This window comes from Ochotona princeps, chromosome 5 (genome assembly GCF_030435755.1).
Source record: "Ochotona princeps isolate mOchPri1 chromosome 5, mOchPri1.hap1, whole genome shotgun sequence".
NCBI lineage: Eukaryota > Metazoa > Chordata > Mammalia > Lagomorpha > Ochotonidae > Ochotona > Ochotona princeps.
Window position 1 is genome coordinate 103019025 of NC_080836.1, and position 25446 is coordinate 103044470.

Consider the following 25446-nt stretch of genomic DNA (forward strand, 5'->3'; position numbering starts at 1 on the left):
CCATCCAGCTCCCTGCTTGTGGCCTGGGAAAGCAGTCGAGGACGGCCCAATGCATTGGGACCCTGCACCCATGTGGGAGACCCGAAAGAAGTTCCAGGTTCCTGGCTTCGGATCGGCTCGCACTGGCCGTTGTGGCTCACTTGGGGAGTGAAACGTTGAACAGAAGATCTTCCTCTCTGTCTCTCCTCCTCTCTGTATTTCTGACTTTTGGCAGATGTACAGAAAGGAGGAGAGACAGAGAGGAAGATCTTCTGTTCGATGATTTACTCTGCAAGTTACTGCAACGGCTGGTGCTGCACTGATCCGAAGCCAGGAGCCAGGAACTTCTTTCAGGTCTCCCACACAGGTGCAGGGTCCCAAGACTTTGGGCCGTCCTCAACTGCTTTCCCAGGCCACAAGCAGGGAGCTGGATGGGAAGTAGAGCAGCTGGGATTAGAATAGCGCCCATATGGGATCCTAGCACGTTCAAGGTGAGGACCTTAACCATGACACTATCGCGCCAGGCCCTCAACAATTTGATAATTCCAAATTGCTGCAATCTTGCCATTCCACGCATGATGAAATCTCTTCAGAATCCACTGGCTGACATAGTCTCTTCATGGTTGGGCTTCTGAGTTCAGCTGGAGGGATCTTCAAAGAAACTTCGTCCAGGGTGATCCCCAGACCTGATTCTTGTATGTGTTTGCCAGTACAGGGTCCGGCACCGTTTGTCACCCCAATCAGCTTATGCACATGCTGGTCGTTGCAATTACTGGGTAAGTTCTGTTTCCAGCCTTGTCTTCCACGTGAACCAATGGTTGTTGCAGTCCAGCCCGATCCTGCCCACTTCATACTCAGCCCTCACGCAAACTCAGTGGGAGCTGCAGCCTGGTTGGGGAGACTCCCCATAACCTCCACCAGGCCTGCCCCCTACCCTGGTTCCCATGGTTGCCAGTATGTACCACAGACTTGTTCAGTCTGTCCCACAGCCCATTCAGCTCTCATACATGTCAATGAGCATTGAAGCTTAGTTCAACCCAACCAGCGCAACTATCCAGCCCACATACTGGCAGGTGCCTTTCTGTCTAGCCACCCCTGCCCCTGTACTGGTTTTCATGCTCTCCAGTGGCAGTGGTAACCCAAGAGGGAGGTGCCCACTATTTCCCTTCTAGACCACTCCCATTCCTGGATTATGCAGTCTCCAAGTGGTTCTGGCATTTAACTTGACAGATTTAGTCCCCACTGCCAGCCTCTGCCAGCTGATGCTGCAGCAAAGCCCAACCAACCCTCACCCACTCTAATTTATGCTTGCACAGTCAGAGCAGTCAGCCGAGCCAGGCTTTTTCCTGATCTAGCTCACATCAGGCCCACAGGTGTTGTGGCCCTTCCTGGTCTGGTGTGCCCCCACCCCAACTCATGCTCTCCAGTGGGAGTGGCTGTCTAGCAGGGGAGTCCACATTCCCCCTGCTGGCTTTGCCCCCTCCCTCCCTGGTTCTCATGTGTGCTGATTGGGCACTGTGGCCACATCTGGTATGGCTCACCTCACCTTGGCTTTCCGTAATGTGCACTGGTATGTTGTGACCAAACCTGGCCCGACCCACACTCTGCTCTTATGCTCAGATTCACCAGTGGGTAATGCTAACTGGTCCAGCCTGGTCTGCTCCAGACCTATGCCAAATGTATGCCAGAGGGTATCTTTCTCTTGCGTGGTCTGGATTGCTCCCTATCATGGTTCTTGTGCTCACCTGCAGGGACTGTGTCCTGCCAGAAGAGTTGCCCAGGCTCCTCCATCAGAACCTCTCCCTATGCCAGATCTTGTGCATACTGGTGGGTCCATGGGCCAGCCCTACTTAGTCCACCTCCTGTCTTGGCGGGAACAGTGGCCTTTGCTTGCTGGCCTTCAATCCATTCTGGTTCTTACTGTTGGATGTTTCAGCCCAGCCAAGGCTCATCAATACCCAGACACTGCTCACACATGGCTCAGTAGGGGCAGAGACCTAGCCTAGTCTGTCCTACAACCACCCAGGTTCTCCAGAGCCCCATATGGTGCTGGCGTCTAGCCCCATTAGGTGTGTCCAGCCCCAGTTCACACTTGTGCCAAGGGAGATTGCAGCCATATCCAGACCAGAACGCAGCCTCCACTCCAGCCCCCACACTCACCAGGGGGAACCCCAACCCAGCAAGGGTATACTTTCACAGCCCCCTGATCAGGTCTATTCCAGCCCTAGATTATGCACAGTGGTTGCTCTGACCCAGTTGGCTTAGGCCCTCACCTGTCTCAGCCTTTGCCTTCGATGCTAGTATCCCTGACTCATGCAGACCAGTCGGTGTAAGAGCCTAGCTCAGCATGACCTGTGTTCCATCCTGATTTCTGTTCTTCTTTGTGAGTTAAGGTTTGCTCAGCCTTACCTGGTCTGCCCCCTTCCATTTGCAGCTTGACCTGCCCCACATGCTGTTTTAGGATGCACATTCAGGTGCTGCTGCCTTGACCTGTCCAGGCTGTTCTTTATCTGTAAGTGATGGTAGGTTCCATAGTCACACCTAGCTCAGCCCATCACCACCCCAACTCGTGAGCTAACCAGTGGGACTTGTATTTCCACAGGGTTGGGCCCACACTTCCCCCAGAGAACCTTCCCTCAGACCTGCTTCTCTCGTGTGCTGGTTAGTGTCCTGACCCTGCCAAGTGTGACCCGTCCCCTGTTCCACCAATCAGTCAGGTACTGGTACCTAGCCCTGCCAGACAGGCCCCCCCCAGCCATAGCTTTCGTGTGGACTAGTGTGTGGCAGTCAGTGATGCTCTATCCATCTCAGGATTCCCATGTGGGCTGGTGAATCAGTCTGGCCCATATAGAGCTTACGGACTCTCCCCTCCAAGCCACCAGGTCTCAGTCCCCATGCTTGCCAGAAAGTTCTGTGATCCCATTGCTGGGAATTACCCAGAACTCAACCCTCATCTACACTCACATTGGCCTTATCTATGGATGTCCCTAGGCAGCAATTACATACCCTAAGACCCCACAGCTTGCCACCGGGTGGCCAGCAGGTAGAGTCTGGCTCCCAATAGGCGCATTGGCCACCCAAAGCCTAGGACTTGGTCACCACTTGGCAGCAGTGACCATGGCCTAAGTCCCCAGCATTGGGTCCGGCCTGGCTGGGGCACCCCCCCACAGCAGCCACGCTCCTTTTGTCAGCATGATGTACTTTCTCCCCTGTCCCCAAGAGGCGGCAGAAGGAAAAGGTGAAACCTTTATCTTACCCACCTTCCTTCTCCCCCAACCTTCTCCAACCTACTTGGAATCAGAGGCCCACATGGATCTGAAATCTCCTCACTTTTGTATTAAATATTAAATTTAAAAAGTTGCAGCAGGGACTGGTGCTATGACATGGCAGCATCCCATATGGGCACCAGTTCATGTCCTGGCTGCTCTACTTCCCATCCAGCTCTCTGCTTATGGCCTGGGAAAGCAGCAGAAGATGGCCCAAGTATTTGGGCTCCTGCACCCACTTGGAAGAGTCCTGGCGTTGGCCTGGCTCAGCCCTGGACATTACAGGAGTGACTTAGTGGGTAGAAGATCTCTCTGTGTTTCTCCTTCTCTCTCTGAATTTCTGCCCATCAAATACCTGATAAATAAATCTGTGAACAATCGTAAATGAGAGAGCAAGGCTCTGGGCCCCGGAGGGAGCTGGCAGGGATGAGTGGCCATCCCAGTGCTGCTGAGGGGCAGGCTGCAGCTGAAAGGCTAGGAGGCAGGAATTAGTCCTGGAGCAGTGAGGGCCAGTGCTGCTCCCTGTCCATCCAGCAGATGTGCGTGCCGGGAACACCAAGGAGGCAGGGCAGACCAGCGCTGCACTCCTGTGGCCAACAGACAGACGCCCAAGTTCTCAGCTGCAGTTGGTGCTGACTGGCTTTGGGGGAGTCTGAACCATCGGGAGACGAACTGGAAGGGACACCACTGACTGGGGACCCTGCCTAGATGGGCCATTCCTGGACACGCTCCAGACAACTCTCAACTCCAGCCCGGCTCACGGCTCCTCTGCCCAACTCAGCTGGGAGGGGCTGCAAAGACTCTTGGTGGGTAGTGGGAGGGTGAGAATGATCTCCCCTTCACTCTGGGCTTCTTTGATACTGGGGAAGGGCCACTGGAGCACTTACCTGCCTGTGCCAGCCACTGGCATGAACAGAACACAATGGGAGGAGCACTCTCGCAGCATATCCCCGCATGCCATGCCCTCCCAGCCTCTCCCCTTGCCAGCTCCCTTAATGAAGTCTCCAGACAGATGGGTGGTTTTCTGGAGTGGGCTCTCTTTGGCCTTAGCCAGGGGGCTTGGGCAGGAGCCAGGCAGCCAGGAGGCTCAGGCCGAAGGGCCAGGACTCTCCTCCCCTCACCACCCCTTTCTCTCCCTGGGAAAAGAGTCTTGGCCCCTGGGGGTGAGAGGTGTGGGGTGAGCAGGATGGTGAGGAACTTGCTCTAGGCCTTTCTCCCTTAGCTTGAACAGGAGAAACTGGAATCACAGGGAAGCTTCTGGAACCACAAGAGCCTCTGGAACTACAGAGAGCCCTTTGGAACTACAGACTGCTTCCTGGAACCACAGAAAGGCTTCCTTTGGCCACTTTCTCCAGCTTGTATTTATTCCTCATGTTTAACCCAGGTCCAGCGAATATCCCCCTTGCCCTGCAACTGCCCCCAAACCTCACGGAATCTGCCACCTGTCATCTACAACCAGAGCATCCTCCTGCAGTTTCTGCTCCAGGTATCCTGTTTCACCACAGTAGTCCTGGGTACAGGAGGAGGCTGTCCTGAGAAATGACAGACTGGTGGTTCCCCCTTACCTGGAGCACCCTGCCACCCACACAGCTGGAGGAACTGGAGTGGCAGCACAACTGCTGGCCCCAGAAGGTGCCTCCATCCCAGCACAGCTGGGTCCACCCCTGCCCTGTGCTCCTGCTGTTGGGGAGACTCCAGAAGATTCCCTTCTGTGGGTCAGGGTCCCAGAGAGTGAGAACAATGCCAGTCAGCCAGGCAGAGCAAGAGGGCCGGCAAGGGGCAGGGCCCGGATCTGGGAGCACAGTCAGGGGCCTGGGTGCCCCTGAACTGGGCCACTGTGGGGCCTTGCTTTCATCCCCTGTCTGCCTCTCAGAGCCACCCCAGCCTTGGCCCTGCCTCTGCCCCCCCATAACCCCCCCCCCCCCCCCGCTTGTCCCAGCGCAGCAATTAGGGCGCTAATTAGATGCCTTTGATCATCTTTAGAAATGGAGGTATGAGGGAGGGGCCAAGCAATTAGGGGCAGAGAGCCTGGGATCCCAGCGGCTGCTTCTGCCAGGGAGGAGGAGCTGCCAGGGACCCCCAGACAACCCTGCCTGCTTCCCCCAGCAGAGCCATCAGCTTCTCAGGGGAGGGTCAGAGAGACAGGGATCCCCCCATTCCATTCCCTGACCCTGGAGCCTGCACTTCCCCCCCATCGCCCTCCAGCCCGCTGCCCGCCCCGCTCCCACCCCTCCCTCCCCCGCTGTCTGGCCCCCAGCCCAACCGTCAGCTCCTCTTCCCGGCCTCAGCCCCTTTGATGCAGCCGAAGACACAAGGGCCCTTTTCACAGATGGAGGGGCTCTGAGCCGACCCATGGAACTTCAAAGGTGAGAGTCGAGTCCACTATCTCATCCGCTCTGCCCAGCCCTGGCCGCCTTCCCCAGCCCCTCCCGATCTTGTCTCTATATAGTCCCTCTGCACAGCCCTGACCCGCAGGGCCAGGTGAGGGAGGCCCCAGGGAAGGGGTGGTTTTGATGTAGGGGAACTGGGTTAGAGGAGCCAACTGACAAACACTGAGTATCCAGGGGCAAGAGGGCAGACCGAGGCAGGGACGAGTGCCCTAAGGGTGACCCAAAGGAGGACAGAAGAGGATGGCTCTCCTGCCCCACCTCCTGGTCACCATGCTGCTGGCTTTGCTGCTGTCACCGCTGTCTCCACACCTTTGGGCTGCACAAGGGCACCCCTTGTACATGCGCCTGCCCCCAGGCACCCTGCAAGGTGAGCCTGCACCTGTCGGAGGGAAGAGCTTGGGTGGCAAGACACAGCACACACAGGTCATGGGGTGTCGGGTAGGGAGAGATGAATTTATATCCCCACTTGTAAGTGTGCCCAGTGCACTGAGAGAAAGATGCAGGGACTGAGACATAGACTGGAGAGGAAGGGGCACAGTGGGCTGGAGTGGGAGGCAAGGTTGGGAAGTGCTGCTGCAGGGCATGCAGGGAAGGTGGTGGACTTTGCAGGGAGAAGGGAACCCTGCGCTACCTGGACAAGAACCGTGTTGACTCCCTGTCCATCAACCAAAGGCAGGAACACCTCCATCTGCGGAATGGCAACAGTCCAACACCTGAAAATCCAACATCTGCTGTGGGGCTCTCCCCAGCCTGCTCGCCCCTGGAACTCCCAGGGCACAGCTAGGGATGGGGCCAGCGGGAGGACTAGGTGCAGACCTGGCATGACTGTGCACCCCTGTCCCAGCAGTTCTGTCAGCCCAGGGCACACAGGCGCTGCAGGCTGCCCAGAGGAACGCCCAGTGGGCAGTGAAGCGCGTGGCCATGGAGATCCAGCACCGACTGCAGGAATGCCAAGGTAGTGCCACCCTCACCACCCCCAAGCGAACCTGCGCTTGCGACCTCGGCCTGCTCCTGTCCACCCTCACCCTGAGCTGTGAGAGGCAGGGGGCGTTAGGGAAGACAGGGTGACATAGGTATCTGTGGTGGACAGGGCGTGGCAGGTGCTGCAGTAGAGGGTTAGTGCTGTTTGTGCTGCCTGGGTCAGGAATACTGCTCAGGGATTCAGAAGTCTCTTTTTCAACAGGACATGGGCGCCCCCGGCTACATGCCCGACTCTCGCAGGACCAGCCTGAGCCGGGTGAGGCTGAATCAGCCTGCGGGGGCAGGGCAGAGAGCAGGGTGGGCCTTGGTGCTGAAGATGGCCAGAACCTGGCTCTCCTGACGCAGCTACCGCCTTTTTTAGAGCCATGCGGCGAGAGGCGCCCCAGCGCGGCCAATGTGACGCGGGCTCACGGCCGCATCGTCGGGGGCAGCGCGGCGCCGCCCGGGGCCTGGCCCTGGCTGGTACGGCTGCAGCTCGGCGGCCAGCCTCTGTGCGGCGGCGTGCTGGTGGCGGCGTCCTGGGTGCTCACCGCGGCGCACTGCTTCGCAGGGTACGTCGAACCCCCAGCGTCCCGACCTAGCTCGCCCCCCGACCCCCAGCCAAGTGGTGCACCTGCGGTGGATACGCCAGAAAGCTGGTCTCTGCTGCCCCTTGGCGGTAGCCGGCGCGCGCCAGGTCTCCAGGCGTCCCGGGCCACTCCTGGTGGGCGCGGGTGGCCCCTCTGTGTCCCCGGGCAGAGAAACAGCGGTAGGGTCTCGGAGGCGGCGTGGAGGAAGGGGTTTAATTCCTAAGTCTCTTCCGCCGCTCGCCCCGCAGCGTCCAGAACGAACTCCTGTGGACGGTGATGCTGGCCGAGGGGCCCCGAGGAGAGCAGGCGGAAGAGGTGCCGGTGAACCGTATCTTACCGCATCCCAAGGTGAGCGGGCTGACATTGGGGTCCCCAGCTCTGGGTCCAGCGCCCAGGACACCACGCCTGGCTGACCTGGAGCCGCGCCTCCAACCTCCTCACCCCACCACGCGTCCCCCGCCCAGTTCGACCCGCAGACCTTCCACAATGACCTGGCGCTGGTGCAACTGTGGACACCCGTGACCCCGGCGGGGCCGGCGCGCCCCGTGTGTCTGCCCCAGGAGCCGCGGGAGCCCCCCACAGGCACCGCCTGCTCCATCGCGGGCTGGGGGGCCCTCTTTGAAGGTACGTCTGGGCAGGGCCTGGGAGCCGCGCCCTGCAAGGGAAAGAGCGATGCTGGGGGAGCGAGGTGGGATTGCAGGGGGAGGGCGACCCTGCGAGCGGTGTCCAACAATCCTGGCCTAAGTGCCTGCCACTCCCCCTGCAGACGGGCCCGAGGCAGAGGCGCTGAGGGAGGCCCGCGTCCCGCTGCTCAGCCCCGACACCTGTCGGAGAGCTCTGGGGCAGGCGCTGCGCCCCAGCACCATGCTATGTGCCGGCTACCTGGCGGGGGGTATCGACTCGTGCCAGGTGAGCGCTCCCGGCGACCCCATTTACATCTAAGATGGGGACGTCCCCTAATTCCTCGGAACCACTGCGTTCTGGCCTCTAAAACGGGTGCAGGGCTTGCCCGGCGCAAACTAAGAACTGCGAGTGGAGACAAGCACTCACTCTCATTCTTATCTCCCGTTCTCTTCTCCGACTGGAAGGGTGACTCCGGAGGGCCCCTGACCTGCTCCGAGCCTGGCCCCCGCCCCAAGGAAGTCCTGTTCGGAGTCACCTCCTGGGGCGACGGCTGCGGGGAGCCCGGCAAGCCGGGAGTCTACACTCGTGTGGCCGTGTTCAAGGACTGGCTCCAGGAGCAGATGAGCGGTAAGCGCCCTCCTCCCGGCATCCCCGCCCGCTGCCCCGGCACCAGCCCAGGTCCCCCACCTGCCTGCTCTCTCGCGATTCTCAGTCGGGGATGCGCGTCTCGTCCCGGCAAGTGCTGAGGAGCCTAGGGGTGGAGGGGAGGTTGGGGTGCGTGACCTGGCTCCTGCCCGGCCCACAGCGGTGCCCTCTAGCCGCGAGCCCAGCTGCAGGGAGCTCCTGTCCTGGGACCCTCCGGAGGAGCAGCTTACAGACACCACCCAGCTCTGCGCCTTCTATGCCCGCCGGTGTGCAGGGTCCGAGGGAGCCTGTGCGCGCCTGGCACGCCAGCAGTGCCTCCAGCGCAGGCGGCGATGCGGTCCGTCAGGGGTCCCCCGGGGCTGGGGCTGGGGCGGAGGCGAGGCCCACCCTTGGCCCACCTCTGACAGCCTCTCCGACGCTCGTCTTGCCCTCAGAACTGCGCTCAATGGCGCACACGCTCCTAGACCTGCTGCGGGGCGCTCAGGAGGTGCTCGGGCCCCGCCCGGGGCTGCGGCGCCTGGCCCCCGCCTTGACTAAACCCACCGCATCGCTTCGGGAGCCTGCGCGATACCCAGCCCGCGAGCAGCGGCTGCACGCAGGTACCCTGAGTCCCGCCACCCGGCCCCACTGCACAGCTCGCGCCGTGAGGGCAGAACCCTAAGCCTGAGTCTCCCACAGGGTCCTGGGCTGCGGGCACGCGGTTCCCGAAGCGAAGGCCGGAGCAGCGCGGAGAGGCGAGCGGTACTGACGCCTTGGGCCGGCCCTTGGCAGGGGAGTCGCAGGGATCTGCCAGGGCCAGGGAGCTTTGGGGGTACTTGTGGCTGTGGGCCTTTGCCGATGTCTGAGGATGCTCTACTTGGTGTCAGCTCAGCTTTCCTGTCTGTAGTAGAAGCAGCCAAGTCTGCCCAGCTCAGTTCTGCTATCCCTGGGGATCTGTCCCCTTCCACAGGCTGCCCTGGGCTGGAGTCCCTGCGACAGAAACTGGCCACCCTCCAGGGGACCCACGCCTGGATCCTGCAGGTCCCCTCGGAGCATTTGGTCATGAGTTTCCACGAGGTGGGTCTTGGGGCTGGTCAGCCACTTTACAGTGACTGGGCAGGCTGATGTGGTTGGGCCTATGCCAAAGAAGGACCCTACCTGGCAGAAGCCTAGGGCGACTCTGCCTGGCTCTGGGTGGGCCTGGAGACCTGGGGGAAAGCTGCCACTGTGTGCACTGGCACCTAGCTGGCATGAGTTGGGGACTGTGGACAGATGGGCAGAAAGCCAGGGGAGGGGCACAGGCCTGGGTTTCTGGTGTGGCAGGAGAGGGGGTAGGCTCCCTGATGCCCACTCCAGAGGAGTCCCCAGCCCCTGATGGTCCCCTCCTACCCCTGCAGGTTCTGGCAGATCTGAGCTCCAAGACACTGAGTGGTCTCTTCAGGGCCTGGGTGCGGGCTGGCCTGGGGGGCCGCCACGTGGTTTTCAGCAGCCTGGTGGGCTTGGAGCCTGCCACGCTGGCCCACAGCCTCCCCCGACTGCTGGCACAGGCGCTCAAGGCTTTCCAAGCTGCCGTCCTGGCAGACAGAGGGCCTGAGGGGGCCCCGGGAGGGGTGGGCTAGGGTGGGGGCAGCTGGAGGGAAGGCCCCATCAGGGAGGACCCCAGCCATCACCAAGAATGGAGCAAAGAAGACTTGGGGACCATGAAGGCAACCCAGCCCTGCCCAGTGCCTGGGAGAACATGGGTGGCCTGGGTGGGAGTCTTCACAAGTGTGTTGTAATAAATGTTATTTATAATCCACCAAGACTTCTCTGGAGCTTTCTTGGGATGGGATGGGAACCAGTGGGTGGGCATCAGAAAAGGGCAGCAGCTGGCCTTCGGGGCCCCTTCATGGCACCTGTTTGACCAATAGAGTCTGGAGTCTCCCCCCACCCCCATTTCTCTCCCCTCCCTGTCCCTGGGAGGCACCCTGGGTTCTGTGGGAGCTATAGTCTGGGCTCTCTGCCTCCTACAGCTTGGCTCTGGGATCAGGTGTCAGGTTGCATTTCCTGCGTCTGCCTTCTGCCGCCTCTTCCCAGGACTCCCCACCCCCACCCTGCACCTGTCCCCCTCTCCCTCCCACCCTCATTCCACAGCCCTGAAGCCAAAGAGGGGCAGACGCCAGGCCCAGCCAGAGGGGCAAGATGCAGGCGCCGCTGCTGCCCCTGGGGCTGCTGGCTGCTTGGCTGGTGTGTGGTAAGGGTGGACATCGCCTTAGCCCTAGAAGCCCCTAGAGAGCCCTACCCCGGGTGGGGGTTCCCAAGGCCTAGCCCTCTCTCCGGAATCATAGCCCCAGCTGAGCTTCAAAGACCTCACTCCCATGGAGCCATGGGTGCCCCCTGCTCAGTCCCGCTGCCTTTGGGGCCCCTTGCCCCCCATCCAGCCCTGGTCCTGGCCCTCCCCAGGCAGCTGGGGCCGGAACGAGGAGGAGCGGCTCATCCATCATTTGTTCACTGAGAAAGCTTACAACAAGGAGCTCCGGCCGGTGGTTCGCAAAGAGGACAGTGTGGACATCTCGCTGGCCCTCACCCTCTCCAACCTCATCTCCCTGGTGAGAGGCCCCTGTGGCACGGGGTGGGGCTGGGGAGGAAGGGCACCCCTCTTCCCCAGCCACCGTGCTTGGGCTGCCCTCTGTGTCCCCACTTGCTGTAGCTCAGGGATGTGCCTGTATCCTGCCCAAGACCCCAGCCCACTATACCAGAGCCCTTCACCCCTATCTGCTCCCCGGCCTGGCTGGAGCAGGAGACTGGCGGGCTCAGCGGCCATGATGTCCCCTGGGTGCCCTCCAGGAGTGGGTGCCTGACCAACAAGGCCCAGGCCTGAGAGACCACCCTCCTGTCTGATTGCAGAAGGAAGTCGAGGAGACCCTCACCACCAACGTGTGGATGGAACACGTAAGGGGGCTGTGCCCCTCAGAGCGGGGGTGGGGCGGAGTGCAGGCCCCTGGGATTGCTCCACCCACCCTGGACACTGACCACCAGGAGGAGATGAGCTGGCACAGACTCCCAGAACAGCCAGCAATTGTCCATAGCAGACACCACACTCCCTTCCTTTTCGGTGAACACCCAACAGCCCAAGCACACCTGTGCCCTTCACCCTACACTAGCTTCTCTGGTCACGGCTCCCAGACCCTGCTCTCCCTCCAGAGCAGCAGGCAGAGCGGGCGGCACAGAGCCCACCACCTGATCAGTCTTTTGGGCTTCCAGGGTTGGACAGACAGCCGGCTACAGTGGGACAAGGCAGAGTTTGGGAACATCAGTGTCCTGCGTCTGCCCTCTGATATGGTGTGGCTCCCAGACATCGTGCTGGAGAACAAGTTGAGCCTTCTCTTCCTCCTCCTCCCCTGCCTTCCCCAGCCCCACCTGGTCCCCCAGTGCTAACCATGACCTCGGGCCCGCCCCTAGCAACGACGGCTCCTTCCAGATCTCCTACTCCTGCAACGTGCTTGTCTATGACTCCGGCTTTGTGTACTGGCTGCCACCTGCCATCTTCCGCTCCTCCTGCCCCATCTCCGTCACCTACTTCCCCTTCGACTGGCAGAACTGCTCCCTCAAGTTCAGGTGCAGCTTCTTCCCAATGAGCATTACCTGCCACCCGACCCAGGGACCCTAAAGGAGGGCTCCTCGGGCAGGGCTCCAGGCCCCACATGGTCCTCTCTTTTATTAGTTGTGGCTTGGGGTCACCCACAGCCAGTGACTGTCCCTCCCCTTCTTTCCGCACCACCTCAGTTCTCTCAAGTACACGGCCAAGGAGATCACCCTGAGCTTGAAGCAAGAGGAGGAAGAAGACGGCCGCACCTACCCCGTGGAGTGGATCATCATCGACCCCGAGGGTTTCACAGGTGCCGTGGGCAGCCCCTGGCATAGGACTAGGGGCCACAGAGTGTTCATCGGGCACAGTCCACCCAGGGACACTCACAGGTGGGCAGACCGAACCTGGCCCCACTGGCACTAAGACAAAGCTAGACTAGAACCAGAAGTTGCTCCCTGGTGTGGGCAGGCAGCCCTGGGGAGGGATGTGGCTGGATGTGGGCTGGGTGGTCCCCTCCCCTCCTATAACAGACTCAGATCTTCCCTGGAATCCGCATCCATCAGAAGGGACCCCCGTGCCTGCTGGTCCGCAGGCCAGCACCTCACAGTGGCTGGAATGTGTTCAAGTCCCGGTTTGCTAGGCTTCCACGATGCTTTCTTTGCATCAGGGGGCTTGCCACGGTACCTGGGGGCCCTGGTTTGACGCGGCCTCTCTGATCTGCACACACCGACCTTTCTAACTTGTGACATCTTTTTAGCCAAAGCATCCTTTTTTTTGAAATCAGCGTGGCCTCTGCTTCCATTTCACTCAAGGAGAAAAAACAGAAACAAACAAAATTGACCACAGAGGAGGTGAAAACCGCTAGCCACAGCAGGACGCAGCAGCCCGAAGGCCTGCACACAGGCCCAGGGTGCCCCCTGATCTGTCCCACAGCCCCCACCTTGCCACCAGGCGCCCCCCCTTGCCTGCTGGCCTGACCTCACGCTGTCCATCTGCTGCCCTCAGAGAATGGCGAGTGGGAGATAGTACACCGGCCAGCCAGGGTCAACGTGGACCCCAGCGCCCCGCTGGACAGCCCCAAGCGCCAGGACGTCACCTTCTACCTCATCATCCGCCGCAAGCCACTCTTCTACGTCATCAACATCCTGGTACCCTGCGTGCTCATCTCCTTCATGATCAACCTGGTCTTCTACCTGCCGGCTGACAGTGAGCTCACCCCCTCCTGCGTGGGGCTGGGGAGAGCTGGGCGGGCAGCCTGGGCAGGGGGAGGGGACTCCAGGCTCCTGGCAGGGGCCGTCCTGGACACTACTTCTGCCTCTGACCCCGGCCTTCCCAGGGAGATGCAAAGACAAGGTGCCTTCTGGTCACCACCATGTGGCCACATGCCTGGCGCACAGGAGGCCATCCGCTGGCTACCAGGAGCCTCTAGCCCCCTAGAGTGTGGGCAGCAGATCAGTCTCTGTGATAGGAGCCAGCAGTGCTGGAGTTTCAAGACATTTTCTATGAGCCTGACACAGTGAGGTGACAAAGGCCTCTCAGCCCCTGTCCTGGTAGATACAGAGCGAAGCCCTGCCAGCCATATGGGACTGGGAGAGATCCATGCGGGAAGCTGAGGTTGCGGGGAGCTATGTGAAGTGAGCTCAGAGGCAGGAGTCAACCACGTCAGCCATGGGCAAAGAAGGTCCCAAGCCCAGCGTGTGTAGGAGCTCGGGCCCAGAGAGCTAGGCTGTGCCAGCTGGGGGTCGTAGCATGAGGGTTGGTTCTTGGCTGTCATCCTGTGCTGAATCCATCCTGGAGCTTACAGAGAAGATTTCAACTTTGGAAAAAAGGTGGGTAACAGGTGAATGAGGCCAACTGGTGTCTGCTGAGCACTTACCAGGTGCCAGAGGAGTGACGTGTGTCTAAAGCATGCTAGTCTTCCAGCGCTGGGCACAGAGCCTGGCTGCCTGCCCAGGGTCAGCTCAGCTAGTCAGTGTCAGGGCTAGGGTTTGAACCCCGGGGCACTGCAGCTCCAAATTCCCATGGAGGCACTGTGGTTTCCTGGAGACCCTCTTGGCCCTCTTGCTCCCCCAGGTGGTGAGAAGACGTCCATGGCCATCTCTGTGCTGCTGGCCCAGTCTGTCTTCCTGCTGCTCATTTCGAAGCGGCTGCCCGCCACGTCCATGGCCATTCCTCTGATTGGCAAGTGAGTGGAGTCCCCATAGTGTGGGGGTGGGGAAGAGGAGGCACCTGCTGGCCTCGCCGGGCGGGGGCTCCATATCAGCATGCTGCCACAGGTTCCTGCTCTTTGGCATGGTGCTGGTGGCCATGGTTGTGGTCATCTGTGTCATCGTGCTCAACATCCACTTCCGGACGCCCAGTACCCATGTGCTGTCTGAGGGGGTCAAGAAGGTGAGTGCGCCCAGTGGGCATAAGCTGGGGGTCTGCCAAGGAGCACACAGGATCAGGGACACCACTGTAAAAGCCCCCCATTCTTCATGACCGGAGGATATGTGACCACACAGGGGCAGGGACAGTCCCCCATGGCCTGGTCGTGTGGATGGGTTTCCCAGCATGGTGTTGCCAGGTACACAACAGCAGGCTACAGGCTTCCCTTCCTGTGATGGATCACGACGGACGAGACCCAACTTTGGTGACAGAAGCCAGGATGCTAGCCACCCCCAGGGACCATAGGATGCCCCTGGGAACTCTAAGTGCTCTTTAAAAACAGTTAGTTTATTTGCAAGACAAATGAAAAAAAGCTTCCATCAGCTAATTCGTTCTCCCAGATGCCCACAACAGCCAGAGCTGGGCCAGGCAGAAGCCAGGAGACTGGAGTTCCATCCAGGTCTCCCATGTGGGTGGCACTTGGGTCATCGCTTGCTGCTTTCCCCGGGGTGCGTGAGCAGGGAGCTGGAGCAGAAATGGAGCAGCCAGGGCAGGAACCGGGCTCTGATATAGAAAGTGGTCACGGCAAGAAGCAGCAGCTTAACCTACTGCACCACAGCACTGACCGTTCCTGTCCATTCTCATGAGCATATGCTGCCCCTGGCTGGTGACAGAGTGAGACACAGCCCAGTGTCCAAGTGTGCCAGAGAGCCTCGCTCATGTCCCTGCTACCCTTCCACAGCTCTTCCTGGAGTCCCTGCCCAGGCTGCTGCACATGTCACTGCCGGCGGAGGCGGAGCCCAGCCCCAGGACCCTCATTCGCAGGAGCAGCTCTCTGGGCTACATCTCCAAGGCTGAGGAGTACTTCTCACTGAAGTCCCGCAGCGACCTCATGTTCGAGAAGCAATCAGAGCGGCACGGGCTGGCCCGGCGCCTCACCCCTGCACGTGGGTCCCTGGGCACCCCAGCCTTGCATGGGAGATAGGAGAGATGGGTAGCATTCCCCGACTCCCCTTCTGGCCATGTGTCCATAGGCCGGCCCCCAGCAAGCTCCGAGCAGGCCCAGCAAGAGCTCCTCAATGAGCTGAAGCCAGCTGTGGATGGGGCAAATTTCATCGTGAACCACATGAGGGACCAGAACAGTTACAATGAGGTGAGTGTTTGCAGGGTTGCCATGGACAGGTGTTCAGGTAGTGCACCAACCAAGTGTATCCTGTCTGACGGGTCCAGCTCCCCACACTTAGACGAGTCAGTTCATGGTGGGTACAAGGAGGGAACCCATGGGCTGGCCACACTCAGGGACACCCAAGCACACTCCTGCCCCCACCCTGCCCAGGCCACATGCTAGACACTCCTTAGGGGCCATCATTTCTCTCAGCTGCCAATCATTTTGGTCCCTGCCCACCTCTTCCATGCATGTAATTATTTGTTATGATATAACTCCTAAAGGCTCTCTCTTGAGAAAACAATAGCTTTTTTTCTGGTTCACATGTGGGCTAGCAGCAGCTCTGAGTGAGAGAACACGGTTGGGGGAACACACCCTATACACTCCACCAAGCCCCTCGGGGAGCCCCCTGGAGTCCTGCAACGGAGAAGGTGCATGTCCAGCCTGGGTCCCCCCAGGGGCGTGCCAGCCCAGGACAGCTCCGTAGTACATCGAGGCCACTGCCTGCAGCCCTGGGCCCCAGTTTGCAGACTGGAGCTGTAAACTGAAGCTGACACTCCATCACCCACCCACCTCTGTGTCACCCCACCCCCAGGAGAAGGACAGCTGGAACCGGGTGGCCCGCACCGTGGACCGCCTCTGCCTGTTCGTGGTGACGCCTGTCATGGTGGTGGGCACGGCCTGGATCTTCCTGCAGGGTGCCTACAACCAGCCCCCATTGCACCCCTTCCCTGGAGACCCCTTCTCCTACAATGAACGGGACAGGCGCTTCCTCTAGAGTGGGGAGGGGTGTGCAGGCTGAGCTGGCACAGCTCTTTCAGGAAGGCTGCCTGGTTGGTCCTCTGAGGCTGGGGCCCAGATCAAGGCACGGGGCGGCCCAGTCCTTGGCAGCAGCTCAGGAGCAGCCAGGGCAGGCAGGGGCAGGGTGCTCATGTGTGTGTGTGTGTGATGGGGTGCAGGGTGCCTCTTGGGCTGGCCTCAAGGAACAGCCCCGCTGCAGCCCACCAGAAAGCCAAGTGCCTGGCAGCAGGTGTATATGTGTGTGTTTGGTGGAGGGGGACAGCCTGCCTTCAGAAGGCCTCTACACCCTACCAGGGTTTGCCTGTGCAACTTGGATAAACTTCCAGAAAACACCGTGGCCTATCTGGCTGCTGCGCACACGCTCTGTCTCCCGTGCATGCATCCTCTCCCTTTGGGAAGTCAGCTGTGGGGGCCTCCGGAGCGGCCTACGTGGCAGGCACTAAGGTCCTCTGGCCAGAAACCATACTTGGAAGTACTCCCAGCCTCGGCCCGCCCTCCGGGAAGGAGAGGCACTCCGACAAGCTCTCAGCCCCATGGCTATCTGCAACCCCTCCGGAAGTCTCTGAGCCGGAACCGCCCGCGAAGCTGCTCCCGGACACCTGACGCTCAGAAACACGATACAATAAACACATGTGGCTTTAAGCAACCGGGTGTTGGGGTGATCTCTGATGCTGGCAAGCAGGGGATTGTAGGCGGAGCCAGCGGGGGACGTGGGCGGGGCCAGTGGGGCCGTGGGCGGGGCCAGCGATGACTGGGTTTCTCAGCTACTGGCTTGGGCTCTGGCTGGTGCCGGGTGCTGGGTACAGGGAATTGGCCGGCAGCAAGAAAGGCGGTCGAGGGAGAGGTGGTCGTTTAGCCCACTCCCAGTCTGTGCTGGATGATACACGCTGGTCTCCGTGGCTCTCCAAAGTGGAGGCCTATGCTGCTCTTCTGTTTCCTGGGTAGGCTTGGTGACTGAGAGAGGTTGGTTGCGAGAGCCTCAGGCCTTCCCCTCCTCCGGCCCAAGGTTCCCACAGGGAATCCGTGGCCTCCTTAGCTTAGATGCACACAAGTTGAGATGTATCATCTTTACATGCAACCAAGGTGGGGCAGGAGGAAGAAGTCCCAACTGAAACGTGTTGTTCCAGCCTCTGGTAGGCCTTCCAGGTGCAAATCTAGGTCTCCCTCTTTGAACTCTCCCTGGAGCTACGCCCCTTCCCCAGTGCCTCTGGCTACCTTGGCCCCACCAGCAGCACCCAGGAGCCTGGCCCGACTCTACTTTCACTCATCAATGGGCTCCTGGGAAGCTGTAGGGGCATTCCCGCACCCTCTCTTGGGCTCACCCTGACCAGGGTTCTTGGCTGAGTCCCAGCCTGTTGCCACAACTCCTGGGCTTGTGCCTTCTGCCTCGGGTTACAAGCTGACTGCCACCTCACCACATCTGTATTCAGGCATTCAATTTGTCATGGATGTGCGAGCCTGGGTGCATACACACACGTGTGCATACATCCATGTGCATGCATGTACATGTGTGTTGTATGTGTGTGAGTGTGTGTGTATGTGATTCCTGCCAGAGGGAGATGTGGCCCCAGGAGTCTCCTCCTTCTAGCTCTGGAGAGAGCAGGATAGAGTGGGAGTTGTGGAAGCAGGTGGGTGGGAGGTCTCTGCCTGGGCCTGGGGTGGGGCACAGCAGGTCCCCTCTGACACCACTGCCCATCACAAGGGTCTTCAGTCATTCTCAGCAAAGAGCAGGCTTAGGCGGCAATGGGGAGACTAAGGGAACCAGCTCTACCCAGGGAAGAGGGATTGAGTCTGGGGGCACCCAAGTGCAGAGCAGGGATGGGGCTGAATGAGGGGGAGAGGGTTGTTCGTTCCAGGACACATGGTTGGGGGCGGTATCCGCAGGGAGGGGCGCATTGGAGACAGTGCACCTCAGAGGGAGGTGGACCAGACAGGAGTGAACCGAGGCTGGAAGGCAGGCTGCCCACAAGGAAACACTCCCATCCCAGACCCCTGCTGGGAGTCCTGCCCTGGGGCCCTAGAAGGACTTGGGGTTGATTTTCAGCCACATTCCAGGGCTAGGGTCAGATACCTGGAAAGGTCCAGGGAACTCGATTTTCCAGCCCCACCTTCCCTTTGGGCCCCTCATGGGCCTCTGTCTTCCCGGGATCCGTCTGCCCTGCTGGACTTGAGTGTGCACAAGCAGCCCTGGCTCATCCCTGGGCACACAGCCCCAGCCTCAGCTGGGTTGGCTGCAGCTGGGTCCCCATGGTCTGGTAGCTCATTTACTAAGAGCCTTTCTCACCCTCAAAGTTTCCCAGGGCTGGATTCCTGACTCAGGGCAGAAGAATCTGACCTGGCCGCCCAAATTTCATGTGGGTATCAGGCACCTGCCCCTCAGGGGCTTGGTCCACTGAAGGGACCAGGAAGAAATTACAGGAACTGAGATCCCACCTCCTAGGAGCCTGTCTCCCTAGGTCCTGCCTGCCCCAAGGGAGCAGACCATGGGGGCCTTGGCCAGGGCCTTTCTGGCCAGCTGCCTTCTCGCCCATGTCCTCTTGTCCCCTCGTCCCTGGCCAGGTCCTGAGCCTCTCTGGATCATGGCAGAAGACTGTGTTGCCTGAGTCTGCAGGGTAAGCTGTCTCCGTGGGGGCAGTTGGGGCCCCTCTTCCTGGCCTGGTCCAAGTAACCTGAGCCCCGCATTGTGTCCACTGTGGAACAGCTGACAAATGCTGCGGTTGGACAGCTGATGGGGCTGGCCAGGCTGCTCGGGGGTGGGAGTGCAAGCTGTCACGTGACACCCAAAGCCCATCTCTCTCTCCATCCCAGGGCCTGGAGAGGTGCCACCCCATTCCTGTCCCTGCACAGAGCCAGGCACCATGTGCAGGGACCAGGCGCCACTGCTTCTCCTGCTGCTGTCAGCTAGCTGCCTGGGTGGGTGACACCAGGGACCAGGGCCTACGGAGGCTTCTGGGGATACAGGGTCTGGAGGACCATGGACGGGGCCCTGGTATTCTGCCACAGTGACACTCCTGGCTGTGCCTTGCAGGAGCCCAGGGCCGAAATCAGGAGGAACGGCTGCTGGAAGACCTGATGAGGGGCTACGACCCCCACCTGCGGCCTGCCCAGCACGATGGGGATGTGGTCAACGTCAGCTTGAAGCTCACGCTTACCAACCTCATCTCCCTGGTGAGCCTGCCAGGGGAAGGGGGGTCCTGTAGAAACCCCACAGAGGCTGGGGACTGCTGTGGGGGTGGTGAGAGTCTTTGGGGCCTTAGCCCTCCTTCCTGTACCCCAGAACGAGCGAGAGGAGGCACTCACCACCAACGTCTGGATTGAGATGGTAAGAGGCTCCTGCTACCTGCTCTCTTCTTGGTCCCAGCCAGGCCTGCCCCTTCCCCACCCCTAGGTGGACTGAGAGCCTAATCCCACAACCACTCCCATGCCCCCGCAGCAGTGGTGTGACTACCGTCTGCGCTGGGATCCACAAGACTACGAGGGCCTGTGGGTGCTGCGGGTGCCGTCCACCATGGTATGGCTGCCAGACATCGTGCTGGAGAACAAGTGAGGAGAGCCACAGGCGGGGTGGGGGACCAGGTACCAGGGTGGGGCACAGTCCAGCAGAACCAAGGCAGGGGGTCTGGGCAAAGAGGCAGGCACACAGCAGATGCAGGACGGGTGCCCTGCAGGATGCTGGGCAGGACTGGGTGGGAAGGTGCTGAAGGCTGGGCCCCCAGTGGTGGGCTCCGTCTCCAGGGCCACGAGGCCTGGGCGTACGCCTGACTCCGGACCCGCTGGCCTGGGCTGCTTGGGCTGCCTGGGCAGGCTGGGCCCAACAAGCAGATAGGAGACAAGACAGGCAGGTCAAGTGCTTCACTCAGGGTGTGGCACCTTTCCAGAGCTTTGTAATTAGAGGAAAAGAAGCAGGAGATAGGTGTGGGGAGTAGTCAGGGGCGTGGGAGCTGGAGGGGATCCCCATGGGGTAGGCTTGCCCTGAGGCTGCTGGGTCTGAATCCTCCACCTTGTACACAGCGTGGACGGCGTCTTTGAGGTGGCTCTCTACTGCAATGTGCTCGTGTCCCCTAACGGCTGCATCTACTGGCTGCCGCCTGCCATCTTCCGCTCTTCCTGCGCCATTTCCGTCACATACTTTCCCTTCGACTGGCAGAACTGCTCCCTCGTCTTCCAGTGAGGCCACTGATGGGGGAGCCACTCTGAGATGGGTCTGGGCTGGGGGTGGACACTGGGCTTCTGGCCTCAGTTTGGGTGCCGCCTAGAGGCCTGGACCGCACTCTACATCTCAGGGCTTCTGCGCCCATCCCAGGCCAGACACCGCAGTCACCCCACCCAGCTGGCTCACCCTCCTCCCCACCTGTGTCCTGCACACACAGCGTGGCCATCCTGGGTGTAGGAGTCAGGGCCAGAGCCCCAGGGCTGCTCTGCAGGCCTTGCGGTGGGTATCCAGTTGGATTCCATGTCCTCTCCCTTAAATCTGGGAGGGGACTTCCTGAATATCAGACTGGGTGCAGCCTTTCCCTGAAGGAAACCTAGTGGAAAGACCCCATTGAGAGTTGACCCCAGTAGGGGTGGGGTAGCAGTAGGAAAGACAAACAGGAAGTGGTCCTGAGCTCTCCACCCTCTCTTCCCCCACCCCCCAAAGAGAGCTGGGACCCTGGTCCATTACATGTCACCAGCAGGGTTTTATGGAGGGACTAAATTTTCTGAAGCTGGACCAGAATGACCTTGACCTTGCGAGTGGGTCTTACCTCCCACTTTCCATGCCACAGGTCCCAGACCTATAGCACAAGGGAAATCGACCTGCGGCTGAGCCAGGAAGACGGCCAGACTGTGGAGTGGATTTTCATCGACCCCGAGGCCTTCACAGGTATCCTGCCTGCTGAACCTGGCTCCCAGGGCATTTGCCAGAAGCTCTGGCTTCCCTGATTCTGGGTGGAGTGGGGTAAAGCTTCATTTCTGTGCCCCTTTGCTGCCACTCCTGCGGCTGGATCCCATGGGTTGCCCTGGGCATTCTCCCTGTGCCCATGTCTGCAGAGAATGGCGAGTGGGCCATCCGGCACCGGCCTGCCAAGATGCTGCAGGACACAGAGGCTGAGGAGGGCGGTTCCCAGAAAGTGGTGTTCTACCTGCTCATCCAGCGCAAGCCCCTCTTCTACGTCATCAACATCATCGCCCCCTGTGTGCTCATCTCCTCTGTTGCCATCCTCATCTACTTCCTGCCAGCCAAGGGTGGGGCACCTGGAGCCAGTGGGAGGGGTGCCCCGTCCCAGTTCAGCTAGACATGGGCTGCGGGGGCACCAGGGCCAGGGGCTTCCTTGGTGGGCAGGGGGAAGTGGAGATCCACTCTGAGGGTCTCTCGGTCCTGGGCAGCGGGCGGCCAGAAGTGCACCGTAGCCATCAACGTGCTCCTGGCCCAGACTGTCTTCCTCTTCCTCGTTGCCAAGAAAGTGCCCGAGACCTCTCAGGCAGTGCCACTCATCAGCAAGTAAGGCTGGTCCCATCCCTGCCCACCCACCTGCTGGCATGGCCCTCCTGCCAACCACCAGCTCAGCATCCTGGGCACCTGAGGGAGGGGCCACTAAAGGGGATGTGGGAAGCCTATGGCCACCCCAGTGCCACAGGCCTACCTCACCCTAACAGGTACCTGACCTTCCTGCTGGTGGTGACCATCCTCATTGTCGTGAATGCCGTGGTCGTGCTCAACGTGTCCGTGCGGTCCCCCCACACACACTCCATGGCCCGAGGGGTCCGAAAGGCAAGGCCCCTCCCTGCCTGCCCCAGCATGTCCCTCCTAGTTTGCTCCCGTGTGCTCCTCTGCACCCCGTGCCTGACCACATTCCTTACCTGTTGGAAACACATACCAAAATGCATGGAGAATGACACTGATCCCTTACAAAACACCAGGGGTGTGCCAAATTTTACTTGCTTAATTCTCATAAAGCTGCTACTAAAGAGTATTACCGCCAGCTCTATTGAACAGGTGGGAAAACTGAGGCATTGGGAAGTTAAACAGCTTGCAGAGAAGGGAGGGTGGGCAGGAATCCATGAGTAACTGTAACAAGTGTCCTGGTGACTGACATGCACAGAAGTCTGGGCACCAGGGCTCTAAGCCTGGCACACAACAGCCAAGCTGTTCCCCCAAGCGGCTGTTGCCCGGGCCCACCTGTGGCTCCCAAGCTCGGCCTGGCTGCCCAAGCTAAGCTGCCCAGAGCATCGCCCCTGCAGGTGTTCCTGCGGCTTCTGCCCCAGCTGCTGCGGATGCACGTCCGCCCCGTGGCCCCAGTGGCCGTGCAGGACACCCGGCCTCGGCTACAGAACGGCTCTGCCCTGGGGTGCCCGCTCAGCAGTGGTGAGGAGGCGAGCCTTGGCCTGCCCCGCAGTGAGCTCCTCTTCCGGCAACGGCAGCGGAACGGGCTGGTGAGGGTGGCGCTGGAGACGTTAGGTAAGTCCCGGACTGTGACCTGGGAGATGCTCTGCTCAGCCAGGGAGCCTGTTTTCCTTTCTGTTGAACCCCCCACCCCACGCTATCAAATCTTGTCCTCCTTCCCCATTAGAAAAAGGCCCAGGAACAGGGCAGAACCAGGAGTTCTGTGGCAGCCTGCGGCAGGCCGCCCCAGCCATCCAGGCCTGTGTGGACGCCTGCAACCTCGTTGCCCGTGCCCGCCACCAGCAGAGTCACTTTGACAGTGTAAGTCAGGCTGGGATGGAACAAGACAGGCCAAGTACCTGTGCATGGCCCTCAGACTGGGGGGGGGGGGGGGCGGAATACCTGTGAGTATGTGGGGGAGTTATGTACAGTGGGGTGCAAAAGCAAAGCTGGGGACGGTGCTGGGGGACCACAGAGGAGGCCCAAGAAGATAAAGAATGGTGGCCTGCAGGAAGCTAAAAGGTTGGTAGAGGGAGCCAAGGACTGGCCTGTGCCCCCTGCATTCACATCCTATACTGTCCACCTGCAGGGCAGTGAGGAGTGGTTCTTGGTGGGCCGTGTGCTGGACCGTGTCTGCTTCCTGGCCATGCTTTCGCTCTTCGTCTGCGGCACCACTGGCATCTTCCTCATGGCCCACTACAACCGGGTGCCCGCCCTGCCGTTCCCTGGAGACCCCCGCCCCTATCTGCCCTCAGCAGACTGAGCCCACCACATGCTGCTGGCCACCAGGAGTCCCAGACGCAGGGAGGGACTGGGGGCAACTAGAATGGACTTCTCCTCCTGTCACGGCCACCAGTCTGGTCTTGGGGAAGTGCCATCTGGTGCCCTGGGAGCCATAGAGCCCTGTACAGAACTGGGGAAATAAAAATGGCCAAGTCCCAATGGTGCCCTGGTTGGGGGATGGGCTGTGGCCGGGGTACCCTGTGGGGGTGGGTAACCACAGGACCTGGCTAGCTCCCACTGGCACTGACCATCTCTCCATATAACACCCCCTTGTCTTACCCCAAACAAGTTAGCAGCTCCTGGGGTTCTGAGGCACAGGGACTGTGCCCCCTAGCTAGCTTCCTTTTTCCCAAGTGCTCCCCAAATGGGGGCAGTCAAGGAGGTCCGAAGATAAGCAGTCAGTGCTGTAAGGCTTAGCTCCCTCTCCTGCCTGCTGCACGCCACAGCTCCAACACTCCTGGGTACCAGGAGCCAATTCTGGCCCACTGATGTGCTCAACAGGCCCCACCCCATGTTCCATACAGGCAAGTGGGGGGGAGACCGCTGAGGGCCTCCCACAACACTTCAGGTACAGTAAGCTTCAGAGGTCAAAACAATTTTTTTAAAGATTTATTTATTTTTATTAGAAAGGAAGATATACAGAGAGGAGGAGAGACAGAGAGGAAGATCTTTAGTCCATGGGTTCACTCCCCAAGTGGCCACAACGGCTGGAACTGAGCCAATCTGAAGCCAGGAGCCAAAAACTCCTTCCGGGTCTCCCACGTGGGTGTAGGGTCTCAAAGCTTTGGGCCATCCTCGACTGCATTCCCAGGCCACAGGCAGGGAGCTAGATGGGAAGTGAGGCCTCCGGGATTAGAAACGGTGCCCATATGGAATCCCTGCACATTCAAGGCGAGGACTTACCACTGCACTCTAGCGCCGGGCTCCAGAGCTCAAAATTTCGACCTGAGCTCAGATACTCAAATTCCAGGGCTTAAACATACACACGCACACGCACGCCTCTTCCCTCGCTTCCTGAAGGCCAGGCCATTTGACACAGTCCCCAGTAACGTTTAAGACACCTTAAGAGAGAACAAGGATTCCTGGGGTGAGCAGAGGGGGGCCCAGCCCAGCTCTGATTTCCTGAATCTGTTTCCTGGCCTGTAAGTAAACACGGGTACACATCTGACAACCAAATGAGCAGGTTAACAGGAACCAAATACACACATCCTGTAAAGGCCTGGCAGTGGCCAGTGTGTGCCCTGGAAACACACCTTCTCCTCCGCGTAGGGTCGCTGGCCGTGGGCTCAGCCACCAGCGGGTGCACTTCATCGCATGTATGCACAGGCGGTGCCTGGCGCAGGGTCCGGGCTCCAGGTCCCCGGGGTTAGCAGGGTGAGGGTAACATTGGGACCATTTCAGGTCCCCGCGAACCCCTCGCCTGCTCTGCAGGGCGGGGTGCCCACCATGCAGGGCCAAGCCAGGCTGTTGCTGAGGCGCTGTCGTGGGCACCGGGCCAGGGGCTCTTGGCAAGCACCTCCTGGGGTTTTTGGCTTTTGTGTATTTTTTCAGAACAAATTTCCCACTTCGGTTCTCCTTCTAAGAACCGGGGCTCTCCCCTGCCCCGAGTCTGCCGATTCAAAACGCTTCGGTCCTCACACACACCCAGGCCAACCCCGGCCACCATGTCTCGAGGCGGCGAAAGTCGGAAAGAGGCACAGACGAAGCTGCACAGGTGACTCCGCCTTGGGCAGGTGCACCAGGCAGGGACGCGTGGCCTGCACTGCCGGGGCTCTATCCGAGCCGTGACGGCGGAGCCCGCGCCTTTGCCTTCCGAGCCGTGGAGGGCAGGGCTCTTTCGCGCAGACGGAAGGGTGGTCGCAGGCAGGAACGAGATGGGATCGCTGAGGGACGCGGCTGCTGCCCGAACCATCCCCGCGCCTGCCGCCATGCCGGCGCCTCCGCGCAGCCGCCCTGGGCCGGCGT

General features: G+C 60.3%; 3 protein-coding genes across 5 annotated transcripts; all 3 read left to right on the forward strand.

Annotated features, from left to right (window-relative positions):
• Nucleotides 1-5530: 5530 nt before the first annotated feature.
• On the forward strand, nucleotides 5531-10106 carry PRSS56 (serine protease 56). Its single transcript, XM_004577196.3, has 14 exons — nucleotides 5531-5611; nucleotides 5865-6002; nucleotides 6483-6590; nucleotides 6819-6872; nucleotides 6978-7167; nucleotides 7434-7533; nucleotides 7650-7809; nucleotides 7952-8094; nucleotides 8274-8436; nucleotides 8615-8791; nucleotides 8889-9053; nucleotides 9133-9195; nucleotides 9404-9510; nucleotides 9831-10106. Exons 2-14 carry the CDS (start codon nucleotides 5876-5878, stop codon nucleotides 10050-10052), a joined length of 1779 nt encoding a protein of 592 aa, XP_004577253.2. The 5' UTR covers nucleotides 5531-5611; nucleotides 5865-5875; the 3' UTR covers nucleotides 10053-10106.
• Nucleotides 10107-10557: 451 nt separating this feature from the next.
• CHRND (cholinergic receptor nicotinic delta subunit) lies at nucleotides 10558-16360 on the forward strand. 3 transcript variants are annotated; one of them, XM_004576728.2, is made up of 12 exons: nucleotides 10558-10666; nucleotides 10876-11021; nucleotides 11320-11364; nucleotides 11677-11786; nucleotides 11875-12030; nucleotides 12199-12311; nucleotides 13007-13207; nucleotides 14075-14186; nucleotides 14278-14392; nucleotides 15111-15315; nucleotides 15403-15521; nucleotides 16129-16360. In XM_004576728.2, exons 1-12 carry the CDS (start codon nucleotides 10615-10617, stop codon nucleotides 16309-16311), a joined length of 1557 nt encoding a protein of 518 aa, XP_004576785.2. In that variant the 5' UTR covers nucleotides 10558-10614; the 3' UTR covers nucleotides 16312-16360. The 3 variants fall into 3 exon arrangements, with proteins under 3 accessions (XP_004576785.2, XP_004576787.2, XP_004576786.2); XM_004576729.2 differs by having other exon boundaries at nucleotides 10615-10666; nucleotides 10867-11021; XM_004576730.2 differs by lacking the exon at nucleotides 11320-11364 and having other exon boundaries at nucleotides 16129-16317.
• Nucleotides 16361-19192: 2832 nt separating this feature from the next.
• Nucleotides 19193-23461, forward strand: CHRNG (cholinergic receptor nicotinic gamma subunit). Its single transcript, XM_058664300.1, has 12 exons — nucleotides 19193-19247; nucleotides 19363-19502; nucleotides 19612-19656; nucleotides 19768-19877; nucleotides 20346-20501; nucleotides 21101-21198; nucleotides 21366-21560; nucleotides 21702-21816; nucleotides 21972-22086; nucleotides 22557-22773; nucleotides 22886-23019; nucleotides 23288-23461. The coding sequence occupies exons 1-12, from the start codon at nucleotides 19193-19195 to the stop codon at nucleotides 23459-23461; spliced, it is 1554 nt and encodes a 517-aa protein (XP_058520283.1).
• Nucleotides 23462-25446: the final 1985 nt, after the last annotated feature.

Coding starts and splice junctions, on each gene's coding strand:
- CHRNG (XM_058664300.1), top strand. CDS start 19,193: ATGTGCAGGGACCAGGCGCCACTGCTTCTCCTGCTGCTGTCAGCTAGC. Junction 19,878..20,345: donor GACATCGTGCTGGAGAACAA/GTGAGGAGAGCC, acceptor CCTTGTACACAG/CGTGGACGGCGTCTTTGAGG. Junction 20,502..21,100: donor AACTGCTCCCTCGTCTTCCA/GTGAGGCCACTG, acceptor TCCATGCCACAG/GTCCCAGACCTATAGCACAA.
- CHRND (XM_004576729.2), top strand. CDS start 10,615: ATGCAGGCGCCGCTGCTGCCCCTGGGGCTGCTGGCTGCTTGGCTGGTG. Junction 13,208..14,074: donor CTTCTACCTGCCGGCTGACA/GTGAGCTCACCC, acceptor TTGCTCCCCCAG/GTGGTGAGAAGACGTCCATG. Junction 15,316..15,402: donor CCGGCGCCTCACCCCTGCAC/GTGGGTCCCTGG, acceptor ATGTGTCCATAG/GCCGGCCCCCAGCAAGCTCC.
- PRSS56 (XM_004577196.3), top strand. CDS start 5,876: ATGGCTCTCCTGCCCCACCTCCTGGTCACCATGCTGCTGGCTTTGCTG. Junction 6,591..6,818: donor CCGACTGCAGGAATGCCAAG/GTAGTGCCACCC, acceptor CTTTTTCAACAG/GACATGGGCGCCCCCGGCTA. Junction 8,792..8,888: donor CCAGCGCAGGCGGCGATGCG/GTCCGTCAGGGG, acceptor TCTTGCCCTCAG/AACTGCGCTCAATGGCGCAC.